The sequence below is a fragment of the Sus scrofa genome, chromosome 4 (genome assembly GCF_000003025.6).
Source record: "Sus scrofa isolate TJ Tabasco breed Duroc chromosome 4, Sscrofa11.1, whole genome shotgun sequence".
NCBI lineage: Eukaryota > Metazoa > Chordata > Mammalia > Artiodactyla > Suidae > Sus > Sus scrofa.
The window spans coordinates 32790809-32808602 of record NC_010446.5 but is presented as its reverse complement, the minus strand read 5'-3'; the positions used below and the strand labels follow the sequence as shown (position 1 = coordinate 32808602).

At 42.0% G+C, this 17794-nt stretch overlaps 1 protein-coding gene across 3 annotated transcripts in view; it reads right to left on the bottom strand.

Moving 5' to 3' along the window:
- The window catches only part of DPYS (dihydropyrimidinase), an 88338-nt gene extending 70887 nt beyond the window's left edge, over nucleotides 1–17451 (bottom strand). Inside the window, exons 1-3 of one of the 3 annotated variants that reach the window (XM_021089028.1) lie at nucleotides 17229–17451; nucleotides 16339–16951; nucleotides 1333–1491 (exon numbers count right to left, since the gene is read on the bottom strand). In XM_021089028.1, the coding sequence (XP_020944687.1) occupies nucleotides 1333–1491; nucleotides 16339–16602 (423 nt within the window). In that variant the 5' untranslated portion in view covers nucleotides 16603–16951; nucleotides 17229–17451. Of the gene's footprint in view, nucleotides 1–1332; nucleotides 1492–16338; nucleotides 16952–17228 lie in introns of those variants that run through there. The other 2 variants (XM_013996559.2, XM_001925251.5) reach the window with 2 other exon arrangements.

Genomic DNA, 17794 nt, shown 5'->3' with positions numbered 1-17794 from the left:
AAGGATGGGAGGGAGGAGGGAGGGAGGGAAGAAGGCAGGCAGGAAGACCCTAAAAGCACAAAAGAGATCAGACGCCTCATTTAGAATGGCATTTTTGGAGGAAAATTAACTTTTTTTTCTGTGGACTATAAACCATGCCATTTTGTTTGCTGACCTATCTGTTAAAGATTGATTACTTGTTTTCTATTAACTTAGTGTCTACAGCCCAGATTTTAGGGGGAAGACATAAGTTACAAGGCAACTTCAAATAAAGTCACCCATGAGATCTTTCTGGCAAAGAAATTTCTGAACTAAGTCCAATGTGGAAGAACATGTTATTGATTCAAAGCGCAAGTGAAAATTTCTTCCAGTGTATGCATACATGTTTTTATGGGAAGAAATAAATATTTTAACATCTCCCAAAACTCTCTTTTCTATCTGAATCGTGTTATTTCTGCCATGACTTAAATAATGAGCGATATGGAAGGTTGTGTAGGCTTGACCAGGTATTGATATTACAGTGGGACTGGAAGAGCATCTGGTTAGGATACAGCTGAGAGAAGGCCTTGAACACATTTCTGCTCTGTTCCTTCCTTGTTGTTTTCTTTCCCCCCAGATATTAAAAACCTTTCTAATTCAAGTTCTAAGCTGTGGGAAAAGACTGCTTAAAAGTGCTTGGAGATGTTAAAGTTGAGAATCAGTACTTTTAAAAATTACATTTAAAGTATTTACAATTCATGAATTAAAAATTAGCAAACAGGAGTTCCCGTCGTGGCGCAGTGGTTAACGAATCCGACTAGGAACCATGAGGTTGCGGGTTCAGTCCCTGCCCTTGCTCAGTGGGTTAACGATCCGGCGTTGCCGTGAGCTGTGGTGTAGGTTGCAGACGCGGCTCGGATCCCGCGTTGCTGTGGCTCTGGCGTAGGCCGGTGGCTACAGCTCCGATTCAACCCCTGGCCTGGGAACCTCCATATGCCGCGGAAGCGGCCCAAGAGATAGCAACAACAACAAACAACAACGACAAAAGACAAAAAGACAAAAAAAAAATAAATAAATAAAAAATAAATAAAAATTAGCAAAGGCTACTACTGCGAATGAGTAGAAGGGATTTATCCTATCATCTTCATACGCTTTAAATTTTTTTTTAGTTTTCTAAATTGATAAGACCTCATAGGATTCAAAATTCATTTCATACAAAAGAACATTCAACAAAAAGACTTCCCTCTCATACTGAATTCTAGGAAGCAACAATCATCACCAGTTTCTCGTGTTTTGACATTGCCCATTTCTTGATCTTGTACAGAGCAGGGACTAAGGGACTAAATGGAAGAAACTGGACCCCCAGTGGTTCACCTGGTCACTCCACCACGTCACTGCCACATGAAGGCTGTAGTCGCAGCAGACTTTGGAATCAGCCCAGCTTCTCCAGGTCTCAAAGGCCTCGACGAGGGAATGGCCTTTGTGAGGAATGGCAAAATCAATGATCATGGTGGTGCCTCCTGCCAGGGCAGCCTGCAATCACAGGAAGGTTTCAACAGGTTAGCCATCACTTTTCAAGTTAAGTCATTTATCTCCTTGAACAACATGCATTTGCAAGCACTTGGGCAAACTTGATGGGTCCGAGAAACTGCACAAAAAAAACCTCCTGTTTTTTTCTGTTTGTTTGTTTGTTTTTGGCCACCCCGTGGCATATGGAGCTCCTGGACCAGGGATCAAATCCTAGCCGTAGTCTCGACCTAAGCCATAGCTGTGGCAACTCTGGATCCTTAACCTACTGGGCCCGGCCAGGGATGGAACTGGTGTCCCAGCGCTTCCAAGATGCTGCCAATCCTGTTGTGCCACAGCAGGAGCTCCAGAAACTGAATGTTTAAAGGATAAAGACAGACATGAATAGACTTTTTTAGAGTGTGAAGTAATAAAAGTGATGGAGTTGTTTCTACAAAAAAAAATTACATGCCTCATGAAATAAAAATGGCTTTGACTCAAAGAAAACAGATTGAGGGTTGTAAAAAAAATAGAAAAGTGGAGAGGATTCAAATATTTTTCTTTTCAAGGAAACTATATTCATCATTGAAAAATCCATTTCCTTAGACGCCATACTGGTGAACTGTATCTCTAGCTATCCTTCATTTCATGCAGAATCCTAGGAGACTCACATGATTCCCACCACGCCTTCATTCCACACATCCACCTTAATCTTTCCTTAATCCTCAACTCTCTCCTCTAATCCATCTCCAGTGCTCTGGTCTTAGTATCATCCCTCATCGTGAACTTTATGTCTCCAGTTTTGCTCTTACCTCTTCCAATATGAACTCCTTATTGCAACGAGAGGGCCATTCCAAAGTACAAATGTGACCCTTTGACTCCAAGACTTAAAACTGAATGCTTCTTGGAGTTCTCTTGCGCTGCAGCGGTTAAGGATTCAGCATCACTGCAGTGACTCGGCTCAATCCCTGGCATGGGAAATTTCACATGCTGTGGACACAGCCAAAAACAAACAAACAAACAAAAACCCCAGTGCTTCTCACTGCCTCTGGAATAGTGTTTAATCTTAACATGGTCCATAGGGCCCTGCATGATCTGCCTTGAAGCTTCTATTCTCCTTGGCTATTGCATTATGTTACATTATGACTGAATTAAAAACTAAGTTATTAAATCAAATGTCTTTGGCTAATTATTGAAATTGATTTTATTTAAACTAAGATTACAAGATGGTTAAATGTGTTTTGAACTATCATATTCAAAATACTGTTGGTGAAGAAAAAAACATAGGCAGAGGTATACTAGCACACTGGTTAAGGGCACCAACCGAAAAGGCTTATTGGTTCCAGGGCACAGCTCAGATTCAGCACTCACCAGCTTTGGTACCCTGAGCAATTCCTTAATTCCTTCCTTCCTTCCCTGCATAGCATTGTTAACTACACTCACTATTCTATAATCTGATCCCCAGAACATATTCATCTTATAACTGGGAGTCTGTGTCCTTTGATCAACAGCGCTCCTTTCCCTCCAACCCCTCAGCCCTCAGCAACCACCTTTCTACTCTTGGTTTCTCTGAGTTCAGCCTTTTTAGATTCCACATATAAGTGAGACCATACAGTATTTGCGTTTTTCTGTCTGACTTACTTCACTTACGCAGTGTCCTCAAAGTTCATTCGTGTTGTTACAAATGGCAGGATTCCCCTCTTTCTGAATAGCAGTTCATTATATAGTCACACCATGTTTCTTTTATCTATTAATTCATAGATGGACACATTTATTTCCATGTCTCAACTGTAGTGAATAATCTTGCAATGAACATCGGACTACAGATAGCAATTTCTTAACCTTGGCGTGCCTTTGATTCCTCACCTGTAAAGTGAGGACAATAATTGTTCCTAAACCATAGGATTGTTGAGAGGATTAAGCTGCTTGATACCACATGTAAGGTGCTTGATACCATGTTTGACTTATGTGCTTTATGAGCTTCAACTCATAATGTGTGATGAGCCTTTGTGCCACTGCTTTAGAATGAGGCATTTTCCCACTTTTCATCCATCAGCTCATCTCACCAAGAGAAACATGGTCAAGTTACAACAAAGAAAGGAGTCCACCAGCTTCTCTCCTAGGACTGTACCCCATTACCTTCCCTCACAGCCCCCAAGACACCATGAGAGCTCCCACAGCCCACCTGGTCCACTGGGTCTATTCTATCTCCTTTTTCTTACTTCTATATATTTATTTTTCCTTAAGTCACTTGGTCCCACTTCCAACTCTTTTTGCTCTCAAAAAAATCTCACTTTTTATACAGATCCTGTACTTTGGATAACCACAGCCTTATATATAGCAAAACAATACATATTTGCATTTCTTAAGAAATTTCTATTGGTATGATGACAATACCAGAAGAAATTCCTTCGGCTCTGTCTTTTTATTTGGATGCAAATTAATCTTCTCACCTTCTTCCTTCTAAAATTTCTTTCCATGGATATCCCTTGAGGATAAAGGACATTTTTCTAATAGAAAGTGCTATTAATTAAAGTGTTAGAATAAAGTACTTTTTTTAGTGTCTACTGAACTAGAAAATCAAGCTTAAAGAAGTGTTCTTTCCATATTAAAAGTTTATCACATGCAGGATGTGAGGAAACTAGACACACTGCTGGTAGAAATATAAATAAAATAATGCAGCCACTTTGGAAAAGTGTTTAGCAGTTCCTCATAGAGTTACTACAGGACCCAGCAATTGCACTCCTAGGCACGTACCCAAGAGAAATGCAAGCATGTCCACCCAAAAGCTTGTACACAAATATTCAGCACAGCATTATCAATAATTACCAAAAAGTGGAAACAACCCCAATGTCCACTACTGATGAATGGATAAACACAATGTGGTATATTCATACAATGAAATATTCTTTGGTCATAAAAAGGAAAGAGGTTCTGATACATCTACTGCAACTTGAATGGACCTTGAAAACATGATGCTAAGTGAAAGGAGGCAGTCACAAAAGATCACATTTCATATGATTCCATTTATATGAAACATCCAAAAGAGACAAATCCATAGAGACAGTTAAGTAGAATAGTATTGCCAGGGTCTGGAGGGGATTGGGGAAAGTTGGAGTGATAGCTATGGAGCTCCTTTTAGGGGAGATAAAAATTGAAGGAAGTGATGGTTGCACAACTCTGTGAATACAGTAAAAAACATTAAACAGCACACTTTAAACAGCTGAATGGTATTATATATAAATTACATCTTAAAATTATTATTGGGGGGAAAAAAAAGGCTACCCCGTATAAGTCATTACATACAGTGAGTGGGATCTTAGGACACACAAATAATCAAAGATTCTGCCTCAGGGTATTTATAGTCTAGAGGGGGAGAGAGATATATGCACAAATGGTTATAATAAAATAATCAGATAGTACTAACAGGTAGTAAGCACACTTCCAGAGTAGACATAGCATAGAAATTGCTATAGAGTTGTTAGCACTCCTAAACTCCCAAGAAGAGGTACAAAGGAAAGATTCCTGAGAATTCAGAGGAGGAAAACTGAGATCAGAGGAGGATGGGATTTAAATTAGCATTAGGACATACACACGAAGGCACCAATAAGGATAATGACATCTAACTTGTGAGTGCCAGGAACTGTTCTGACGTTCTAGTGTTTTAACCATCTCACCAGCTCTGCAGTAAGTTGTATTGTTAACCCATTTTAGAGTTGAGAAACTGAGAATGTCACCATTAAATAACTCCCAAAATCTCACAGCCGGTGAATAGCAAAGGCAGGACTGGAACCAGGTCACCAGACTCCAGAGCCTGTGCTTTCAGGAACAGGCAACAGCAGGGGAAACTCTGAGAAAAGGGCCCAGGAGGAAGAATTGGCAGAAAAGTGAAAATGGGCAAAAGGTATATGCCAAACAGAAAAACACTCACAGAGAAAACAAACCTGTGGTCACCTGAGGAGAGAAGGAAGGGGGAAGGGACAAATTAGGGGATGGGGTTAAGAGATACAAACTACTCTGTATAAAGTAGACAAGCAACAAGGATACACTATATAGCACAGGGAATAATGCCCATTATCTTGTACAACCTATGATGGAGTATAATCTACAAAAAACACTGAGTCACTATGCTGAACACCTGAAACTAACATATTATAAATCAAGTAAACTTTAAAAAAAGCAATGTGAATCCATGGTTCCCAGCAGAAGGCAGGGCAGTGGCTGCCCTATAGGGGGACAGAAGCCCATGAGCTGATTTGACCAGGGTGACCCGGAGAAGGGTGGCAGAGGAGAGGACAAAGGAGGGCAGCAGATCTGGTGTTTGGAGGGAGCATGCGTTTCATGGAGGGCACCTGAGTGCGAGGTGCTCAGGCACAAGTTCACTCTGTGTATGTGAAAACAGACAGAAATGCAGCCCAGATGCTGAAGAGCACTCAAGGGCAGGAGAGAAATGTGACAGTCACCTTCGAGAGGATGTCAGGGGATCATGAGGTTGGTGGAAATGACCAGGAAGAAAGAAAGCAGCCACGGCAACACGCTCCAGAACACACCAACACATAGCAAGAAAACAAAACAGTACTGAGCCAGGATGAAGCGTTTATACTGGCTGTTTCTGGGTGGCATGCTTACTGGTTGTTTTAATTTCCTTCTAATTAAATTTTTAATTGCTAAATTTTCTATAACAGTATAACTTTCGTAAGAAGAAAAAAATACTTTACTGATGTATGATGCAAATCCATGTATGCATGTAAATGCCATATACATTAAGTAAATAGACTTTGATGGGCCTTTTTTTTTTTTTTTTTTTTTTCTTTTTATGGCCACACCTGTGGCATACGGAAGTTCCCAAGCTAAGGGTTGAATCAGAGCTGCAGCTGAGCTGCAGGCCTACACCACAGCCACAGCCACACTAGATCTGAGTTGCATCTGCAACCCATGCTGCAGCTCGTGGCAATGCTGGATCCTTAACCCATCAAGCAAAGCCAGGGATTAAACCTGCATCCTCACGGAGACTATGTTGGGTTCTTAACCCACTGAGCCACAGTGGGAACTCTCTGATGTGCCTCTTTTGAGACCTAAGAAGTGATGGTCAAATGGCCACTTCTTAAAAAACTACAGAAAATCAGAATTCCTGGGGCTACAATTAAAAAGGATTTATCACAAATGTTCCATTTCCCTAATGAAGTAGGAACAGAAAAGGAATGGCCACTTGTCTTTTTTGGTTTCTTTGCATTCTGTTTCTCCTCCCTACTTTCCTCCTTCACCCCACCCCCAAAATGAGAACAAATCTAGAAAAACTGTGGTGTCTATGAGAGGATAGCCTAGGCCGGAGTGGGCAATGGATGAAAATGGAAACCACTTCTCTTTTGGAAACCACTGAAGCAACCTCCATCCACCTGCTGCAGGGATCCTGGTCTTTCTGGTCACCCAAGGTCCTTTGGGTGCCCAAAGTTATCTCAAGTCCCTGAACATTATTTTAACATTTGAAATGCTCCCTTTTTCCCTTGGATCCAGGAAGAAAATGTGCCAGAGCTGTAGATTTGTAATCCCAATCAGAGTGGACCCTTCGAGCTGTGAAGAATACCTACCCCTCCCAGGAGGTATCTGCCTCTTGAAGGGAGAACTTGTTCAAATGCCTGGTTAAATTCATCTTATATATGGCAGCTCACTGAATGAAGCCTTGCTACAATCCTGAGAGGCAGAAATCAATTTTCTAATTTTACAGTTGAGGATACTGAGGCTCAGAGATGTCAAATAACTCTCCAGGGTCACACAGCTGGTAACTTCTCATTGGTAACATGAAGAGGATTCAGCTTTGAGCAGGAGGTCTTACTTTCAGCCTACTCTAAGCCTCAACCCCATGCAGGCAATCTCCTATCATCAGATCATCCATTTAGCATAATCTGATTTTCAGCCTATTGTCCCAGGATGTCAGTGAATCATTACTTGGAGAAATGCATAGGTTGGTAAAATGAATCAAGCACTTAGGAAACCCAAAGCCATACAAAACAAAACAACCCCCCAAAACTACAAACCATAAATTCACAAATGAAACATAATTTTATCAAGCTGGTGTGATGTTTATCGTTGCAACAATTGAAATCATGTGCCCCTACAAGAGTTACAAGGAAAACTCCCATATTAGTGCTTCTTTGCCTTGACACACCTATTATCCACAGGGTAATTAACTTTATTCATCAAGCCAATTCATTAGAATATAACATTCCCAGCACACTTTGGATAATTTCAGTATTCAGTGAATTGCTTTTTAACATCAGAAGCTTCTAGATTCATTTCACAAAATGTTGACCAGGATCAACAGCTGAATGAAGAAAGTTTAGGGAAAGGAAAAGCAGTAAAGGGTGAAAATTTCTTCCATGTGTTTACATGATACCTATTTTCTTTGTCTTTACTGCTGATTGACTTCACCTTTATTTGTCAGCTGAACAAAATGCATTTACCTTTTCTAATCTTGGCTCAAAAATCAATTCTTTCAGCTCTTAATTACTTTGGCTATTCTCCCTTAAAACTCTTCAAATTTGTCTAAAACCTTCTCTTGGTGGGAAAAGAGCATATGCACCATCTTAGGTGCAAACGTGACAGAACATAAACTGGGATAAACTCTAACCAACAGCAGGGGTATTGTATTACATAACACAAGATTTTATTTAAGACTAGATTAGGAGTTCCCGTCGTGGCGCAGTGGTTAACGAATCCGACTAGGAACCATGAGGTTGTGGGTTCGGTCCCTGCCCTGGCTCAGTGGGTTAACGATCCGGCGTTGCTGTGAGCTGTGGTGTAGGTTGCAGACGCGGCTCGGATCCCGTGTTGCTGTGGCTCTGGCGTAGGCCCGTGGCTACAGCTCCGATTCAACCCCTAGCCTGGGAAACTCCATATGCCGCGGGAGCGGCCCAAGAAATAGCAACAACAACAAAACAGACGAAAAAAAAAAGACTAGATTAGGTTGTCCATCACTGTTGAAAGCATCTCAAGCATTTTCTTCCTTTTTACAGGGTTGCTGCATTTTCATTTCTAAGCTTATCCTAGAACAAGTGATTCTGTTTCACTAAAATTTATCACAGGATAACCCAGATAAAACAAAAAGAAATCTACTAGTATGTCTGAGCCTTAGGGAGAAAAACACTTGGCTGAATTTTCAGCTTTCTCGGTAAGTCTCTCAGACTTATGAAAAGAAATTCCATGATCCTAGCTAATGTTCCAACTCTAGAAATATATCCACCAAGTCATCAGCTGATTAGACTAAAGCAGTTAGCCTCTTTATTGTCACCTCATCCCCAGCCATGCTGTCTACTTCCAATCTTTCATTGACTTCCCTCTGCTCTTAGGATGAAGGAAAAACAATGATTACACAGCCCATACAACCCTGCATGATTTGAGTTCCTTTCCACATCAGAGAGACCTGTCACCTATCCTTTTCTCTCCCTGTCCCCTCCACTACCTAGTACAGTGACTCTTAATCCTGGTAGCACACTGCCATGGTCTAGGGAACTTTTATTTTACCCCCCAGAGATTCTGATTTAGTTGATATACTTTCGTGTCCATATGCCCTGTGCCTGTTACAGTGCCTGGTACATAAATATTCTTTAAATATTTAAGGGGGAAAGAAAAAGAGACCAATGAATCTCTCCCAGAAATTATGAGATTGGGAGTTCCCATCATGGCTCTGCGGTTAGTGAATCCAACTAGGAACCATGAGGTTTCGGGTTCAATCCCTGGCCTCACTCAGTGGGTTAAGGATCCGGCGTTGCCGTGAGCTGTGGTGTAGACGTGGCTCAGATCCCGTGTTGTGGCTCTGGTGTAGGCCAGTGGCTACAGCTCTGATTAGACCCATAGCGTGGGAACCTCCATATGCTGCGGGTGCAGCCCTAGAAAAGACAAAAAAAAAAAAAAAAAAAAAGAAGTTGTGAGATGGGATAATTAGGATGGTTCACTTTTCCAGCTGCAAAGCAGGAAAGCTGTACAAGTTGCATATTCGTGTGTGATTTCATTTCTCCAAAGTATTGCTAGCCCTGGCCGTGTGGTTTCTGAGGTCCTTCGGTGAAAATGTTAACAGGAAAGTAGTCCCTGAGCACACGTGAAAACTGAATGCTGTTTTATCCCAAGCCCTCTACTTAATAGCGTTAACTAGGACTTTTAAAAAACAGAATTTTAGTCTATCTCTATATCCGTGTCTCCAATAAACTCCTGTTTACAAAATTATGGTTTGTTTTATTCTAGGGTTTTATGTGTGAAGAGATCCTCAGGGCTCAGGATCTCATGACTATCACAATCACATGCAATTTCTCTATTAGAGACAATGAAACGTAACAGAAAAATTGAAGTGTCCTCCCTCAATTGTTACCTGACATGTTGCATATGCAGTGCTGAGGGTAGGCTCTAGGCAGCTGTTGAGGTACATTTATCAGAAATGCAGCCCAATGATACCAGCGATCATGACATAAGGGGGAATGCCAGATCGCAAGTATTCACTCAAAAATAGTCACAAATAATCCAAGTTAAGTCTACAAGTCCAAAAGTCCACTGTATATAATTTATTATTAAAACCATGATAAATTAGAGCTCCGTATACCTTCAGTCTATCTGCCAATGAGAACGAAGGCTATGGGTTTTTATCCCTCTACCCCAAACACAATGCCTGGCACTCAGCAGGTTTCCAAGAACCATTCATTGACTGAACCTAACTGTGAACATGAAAAATCCTTAGCTTATGGTTACTACATATTAGATGGCAGTGATGGGGTCCAGGATATGCCACTGTGGCATAAAAATCATTTGAAATGGAGGCATTTGAGAACACGCATTTTTTTTTTTTTTTCTTTTTAGGGCCACATCTGTAGCATATAGAGGTTCCCAGGCAGGGGTTGAATCGGAGCTACAGCTGCTGGCCAACACCACAGCCACAGCAACATGGGATCCGAGCCACATCTGCAACCTATGCCACAGCTCACGGCAGGCAACGTTAGGTCCTTAACCCAATGAGTGAGTCCAGGGATTGAACCCGCATCCTCATGGATCCCTAGTCAGGTGTGTTAACCACTGAGCCACGAAGGGAACTCCCTAGAGTACGCTTTTTTTTTTTTTCCTAAACTTCCTTACAGCCTAAAAGCAGAGTCTTTCAAAGGAATTAAACTGTTATAAATCCCCTCCTAGAAGGATGACTCTTACCACCTAAGACTAGACGCCTGCACCATACCATATTTGTCATGAAATATTATATATTCCATCTATTCTCCTATGAGCCCATTAGTCTTTCCTAAAAGTCATGTTTCCCCATAAGTGCACCCATCCCCCTTCCGTTCCTTTGTTAAGGTGTCATAGAAGCCCCAAATTCTAACCACCTCCTTAAATCATTTTTTTCTGTGAATTTATGCTAAATGTATTTGAATTTTAAAAATCTACCTTTTCTCGTGCTACTCTGTCTCCTGTCAGTTTAATTTGTAGCCCCCTCCCCAAACCAAACATAAGAGGTTAGGGGAAAGGTTCTTCCTTCCCAAGGGCAATGTCAAGTAAACCTTGATTCCTGACTACCTCTGTCAGACACTGAAAACACTCAGTCCAGATAAATGAGGAAGAAAACAAGCAGGGGAAGTGAATAGTATAAAAACTGAAAGAAGGCAAGCCCCAAATTCTGAAAAGTTCAGCAAAAGGATATCTAACTCACAACACCCTCAATAGGGCCAAAGCCCTAATTCATATCAAGTGGTTTCAAATTAATCTTTGAGATGGTTTTATTTTTCTTCCTCTGATTAGTGCAAAGATGAACTCTGCAGTCAGTACATAGCCACTGAAGGAAATCACAGAATTATATACTCTTACAGCTAGAACATACAAGCATTAACCCAAAAACATTCAAAGCACAGCCTCACAAGCAATTAAAGAAATGCTTATTTAAATACATTAAGAAATGTTATATTTTTCCTATTAAATTGGCATAAATTAGTATAAAGTCAATTTCCACAATTATTTAGGATGCAGTGAGATGGGAATTAGAATGTATTGGTGGTAGGAGCACAACTGAAGGGCAATCTGGATGTATGTGTTAAACTCCTTTAAGAGGGATCTAACACTCATTGACTCAAGCATTGCACCCTGAGGAGTAATTTCTCATCAGTCACCAAGAACCTGAATGATGAATTATATCACAACATCATTATGCAGAAGCAAAAAATAAAATAAAATAAAATAAAAGACTAGAAAACACCAAAACGTCCAACATGAACAAGATGAGAGTGGAGCTGTTAACAGTTTGGGAAACAGAGGATGAAAGTGGGTCCAGTGCTTGAAGGGAAGGACAAACTTGGGCACTTGCAGCCTGAGGTGCTTGCAGGACAACCCAGGTGGAGGATGTGCAGGACATCCTCAGACAGGCAGAAACGAAAGCCTGATGCAGAAGAGATACCAAGACCAGAGAGAAAGATCTGGCACTCAGCCTCAGAGAGAACAAGAGGCCACCTCTGACTACAGTGAAGGTTGTTGGGAAAGGTTTCATGTACAAGGCTGATTCCAAAGAATACGTGCAAGTTAGTAGAAGGAGAAAGGTTTATATGCTCCCCCCCAAAAAAAAGAATCTGAAAGGAAAATGTTGAAAGCAAAATGTTAAAATTAGAGGTGATTTAAATATTATTTTTCTTTATACTCTTCTGTATTTTCCTTTTTTAAAAAAAGCAGTTTCTTCATTCAACCGACACATATTTAGCAACTGTAATGCTCCAGCATTTTCGTGAATGATGAATTTTTTTCATTAAAACATTTCTTTGAATCGAAGATGTTCTTACTATTGCCTTGTTTTACAAATGAGGAAATATTGACAACACCAAGAGAAGAACTGACATGCCAGAGGTCACACAGTCAGCCTACACAGCTTCTTAAACACATCCTGCAGCTCCCGCAAGCAAGAGAAAAAGGAACTTGGTTTGCGACCAAGTTTTCTGAATCACAGCTCTTCTACAAGGTGAGGAAGATCTATAAATACAACCATAAATGTGTGCTTAATCATACACCCTCCACTGCCTTTTATAAGAAATCACCCCAAGACATTTTACCAAAAAGTTCCAGAGTAAAGTATAATTTTCTTTCTTGGTAATTTTGAGGACTTTTTGTCTTTTATTAAAAAAAAAAAAGTGTTTTGCATTTTCTCAACTTAAAAAACAATGACTCTTTTGCCAGCTACTGATGCTGCCAGGTTTTTAATATGAGTCTACCTACTCCAAGCCACATGTATGTCTGAATACAAATATATATATTTGAAAACTGGCTGAGCTCTTGTAATTCACTGGCTTATCACAGGATGTAGCAAAAGCAAAGTCATCATTCTTTCAAGTTTATCTAATTTGCAATACCCATTTGAATAAAAAATCCCATTGTCTCTCCTCACTAATATTGAATTATTGGAAGACCGCTATATATCCAGTACAGACCAACAAAATGAAGTATGATTTATTTAAAGCAGAATGTTATTTCCATTAGTCACATCAGATGAAAGCTTTTACCTGTAATTAAGTAAATCAATTACAGGCTTTAAAACAACCTCTGACATGAATTAGATTCCAAAATATGTAACCTTTGGTTGACCTATATTTCATTTTTTAAATTAGGCTCCATCACAATCTAGTGATCAATACATATAATACCGCAACAGTCTCCCTTCTATTTGTCAGATTTATAAATGATCAGCCTGGTGCTTGCAGGAAGCATACAGCTACTGGTCTAACCTTTTGGAGCCCATCTCCTGAAAGCGTGATATATCATTCTTACGTTATGGCTTTCTGTACTTAAGGTACCCATTTCTGTACCCTTAGAGATGATGTGGCTATAAATGCATGTACAATGTCTCACAAACCTACTCTCGGTGATGTGTATTTATTTTGACAATCTAAACTGCCTCCAGTGCTAGGAAGGTGAAAGGCTACTATATTTCTTTGCTTTCTTTCTTTCTTTTTTTTAATGCTACTGTATTTCTTAAGGATGACTTTGCTCTGTCTTTGAGAAAAGACATCTCACAGTGACATACACCTTACTTACACAACTTTTTCATCCATCAACTGCCACTCTGACAAATCTAAATATTTGATTTTTTCAGTCATCATTTCAGAAAGGAAGAGAATCTGGGAGGTAAGAGCTCTAGGGATGGCAGGCAGTCCTGAATTTGAAGACCTACCCTGCCCAAGGTGTGCCTTCAACTGCAGAGTAGATAATGGCACCTGGGATTGTTGGTGCATAGCTTAGTTCACACAGTGTCTAGTACTTAGTAAAGTAAATGTTACTTAACAGTGTAAGATGTTTTTCAAGTTTGGTCTATAATATGAACATCATTTATAGAAGACTTCTCTGTCCCTATTTCCCCAAACCAGAAACTCCAGCACTGCCTTGGGAATTACCATGAAGACTCTAGAAAACAGGACAAAATAACCCTATAATTCCCTTCTTTTGGAACCCAGGCCAATACTTCAATGCTCATGTTTATCTGTGTTTACCTGTCTGGTTCCTTTTCATGGAGCCTCATCTGTTTAGGGAGTGGGGAGGGGGTGGAATGGGTATCCCTTGGGGTCCAACCAACCAATTTACTTTTGCGGCTTAGCCCTTTTGTGAGTACTGTTTAATGATCAACATGAATTTAGTATCTGCTAAATCTTTGACCCTATCTCTGACCATATCATTTTCTGCTTGGAATCCTAAGCTCACAAAAAATATGTTTTCCTTTAATGTTTCGATGACCCTTAAGTATAGAAATGCCTAGAGACTCAACTGGTGATGAAATTTTTCCCATGGTGAGAAAAGACTATAATATGCCACAAAAACTTGCCCTCTAAGTATGGAATTCTAAATCTCTCCATACTGGAATCCTAGAATGGACATGAACAGATACAAAATGAAGAACCACCTCCCAGGGGCTTGGGGTCTGCGCAGATAATCTTGAGAAAGAGAAAGGATGTCTCTCCCCTAGAGCATTCTAACCCTTCTCCTTGGCTGCTTTATCTGGAACCCTGATGAGAGAAACGAAAATAATGAGGGGAAATGATGTTAGTGGGCCTGGTAACTGATGTCAGCAACAGCAGCTACTACCTTGGCAAATGGGGGTGTCAACAGAATGGCCTGCCATTAGCAGTGCACTTAGTTAATGATGAGTCTATGGTAACAGAAAGTGCATGTACTATAATTGAATTCAACAATATTTTTATACATAGGTACACACTCTCACACTCATATACAATACAATCTCAAGTGTATAACATAAAGCATATTAAAACCACAAAGACTATACACCAAAACATTGGTTATCATCGAGTGGGAGATTATGGATAATATTTTTCCTCTTTCTACTTTATTATTTTTCCAATTTTCTGTGTGTTTTGTTTGATATCTTAAAAAGTATTTAAAACGTCAACACAAATTCACTAAAATTTAGCACATGTCATGTTTTAGCAAAAGAGAAAAATGAATACTCTTCAAAACTGATAGTGACCTTTCCTGCAGAAGACTTTGACTCTTGTCCTGATGATAAAGGTCAATAATTAGTAACTAGGAGGAAGCTTTGCAAATGTTAGCATGAGTAGCCTTCTCCAGACCTGTCTGTCTGGGCCAGGTTGTTTATGTTCTGTTAAACATTCTGGTAAGTCATAGAGGATTGAGTAATGTGTAGGGAAAGTAAAACTGTTAAAAATCGTAGGGTAAAGGATATATCCTCAAGACTGCTTTGAAAGTGTGCACAGCCTGTACCTGGATTAACCAGCTGGATTTGTTTGACACACATCAAGGAGTGGCCCATCTGGAAAAACCCAAACATTCCCAAGTAATAACTTAGACTTTAAAGACATCAGTACCTCCACTTTGGAGGAGTGGTTTCTCCCACCACAGCCCCAGATGCAGGCCTCAGGGAGGATGCAGGTTGGGCTCCAGCCAAAGTGCTGCAGAGTTTTGAGTTTATGTTCCCTTAAGGTTACCCTATGCATCTCCTGCTCTTGTTTTCATAAGCTTTGGAGATACCTTTAAGGTTCTTTTCAAAGGTGGAGCCAACAGGCCTTTGTGTCTAAAGAAGCCTAAGACTCCCTCACCCTGGGATCTGGGATCTGGTCCTCCTACACCATCAGTAAAGCTGCAGATGCTCAATCAGCAAGAATCAGGGTCTCTAATGTTCTGGGGCAAGCAGGCTGGAGAATGGATGGGACCACACCAAGTGTGAGTGCCAGGAGAACATATTTTGGGGGGTAAGGCTGACCACCGGCAGCCCTCCCCGCCCCACCGCCTCATGAGGAAGTTGCCCAGCCAAGGAATGAACCCCTGACACAGCAGCGACCCAAGCTGCTGCAGTGACACCAGCTCCTTAGCCCACTGAGCTACAAGGGAACTCCTGGGAAACCATTTTTGCAACAGTTTTCTTGGAAACACTTGTCAGGGTTGCATTTTTTTCTGCTGGTGGGTGGAGGCAATTCTGTAGGACACGGTGGACTCCTCACCATCACCCACCTCGCACTGCTAACTCTGGGGCCAAGGCAGTAACTAGCGAGTGAATGGCTTTTTCACTTGATTTTGGCTGGGCATGGAGGATGAGGAGAAATGGCTGGGAGTGTCAGCTTAACAAAAAGAGTCTACAGACATTATGGAAGATGGGAATTCCACAGAACACCAGTGAAAATGAGGGTGTGTGGGGGAGGGGTGTAGAGAACCGAGGGTGAGGGAATCGGTTGCCTTAAACTTGTCAAATTACCCAAAGAGAGCAGTAAGGGGAGTGTGGCTTGGCCAAAGCTGGGCGGAAGACACGGAGGAGAGCAACTTAGAAGGGAGCTCAGCGTGGGGCCTCAGTCGCTTGCTCCTGCCGAGGGGCGTCGCAAGTGGAGGGCCCGGCGGGGTGCGTACCTTGGTGCCCTGGTGGAAGTCGTCGACGGAGCGCGACCCCATAAAGGGGAACTGCATGTGTGTGTGCGTGTCGATGCCTCCCGGCAGGACCAGCTTGCCGGCGGCGTCGAGGACCCGCAGCCCCGCGGGCGCACCCCCGGGCGGCAGCAGGTCGCGTCCGAGCGCTCGCACCACGCCGTCCTCCACCAGCACATCGGCCACCTGCGAGGAATCGTCGTTCACCACGCGCCCGCCACGGATGAGGAGCCTCGACGGCGCCGCCATGGCGAGGGGCGCATGCGCTATGGGCTCGCCCTCCCTCCAGGTGCCTGGGAGCAGCTCCTAGGGTTCGGCTCCAGGTTTATCAACTGGCAGCTGGGGGTGGGGGTGGGGGCAGCTCCACCCCCGAGGCGGGGAGGGGTGGGTGGTGCTGGGTCTGAGCCAAAAGGCTGGGGTCCAACCCAAGGCCCGTTTGCGTTGCAGATGCCAAAGGTTCGGCTGCCCTGAACCAGGTGTCAGTCACTGGAAGGGAAAGATCTTTGCTTTGGAGGCGAGGGTCGTTTGTTGTCCTTTTGCTTTGGGGAAAGAAATCCACCTCATTTCTTCCCTTTATGAAGAGTGTGTCTGTACCAAACTGCAGAGAGACACAGGCAGAGAGAGAGGGTCAGGGAGAGGGCGCGGGGAGGGAAGGAGACAGACACACAGACGCCCACCACCAGCAACAATAAGAATACTCACACCCCGAAGAACCACCTAATCCGCATTTCCTTTTAAATAACCTTAACTACGTGAGGAGCAAATCATCACATGATGGGCAGAGGATGAAAGTTTAGAGTGAAACATTTAATCAATTTGAAACTAAAACGGTTTGGTATAAACTATTATCCAGGTTTCAGTGATACAATACATACCAGCAAGGTTTGGTTTTCGTTGTTGTTGTTGTTGTTGTTGTTGTTTTGGAAAATAGCAGGTAATGTACTTCTAAGGAGCTAGGGTTTTGCTCCCAGCTGTTCCACAAAACCAGCTTAGAGGTCTTCGCGTAAATCTTTTGTCCCCTCGGTTCCTCAGTTTTCTCATGTCTGCAACTGAGATAATGCTCGTTCTTCCCTTCCAGATTTGCTTTGATGGATGTGAATGCACTTTAATAAAGTGGAAAGTGCCATACAAGTTTAACCAACACTAGCTTTGTAAGGATGACCATGGAGGAGGATTGGATAGAGGAGTAAGTAAGGAAAAAGATAAATTGACATTTTCACCCTCATAGAGGTAAGTAAGGAGTTCCCGTTGTGGCTTGTGGTTAAGGAACTGACTAGTATCTGTGAGAATGTGGGTTCGATCCCTGGCTGCATTCAGTAGGTTAGGGATCTGGAGTTGCCATGAGATGCGGTGTAGGTTGCAGATACGGCTCAGATCTGGCATTGCTATGGCTGTGGTGTAGGCTGGCAGCTGTAGCTCTGATTTGATCCCTAGCCTAGGA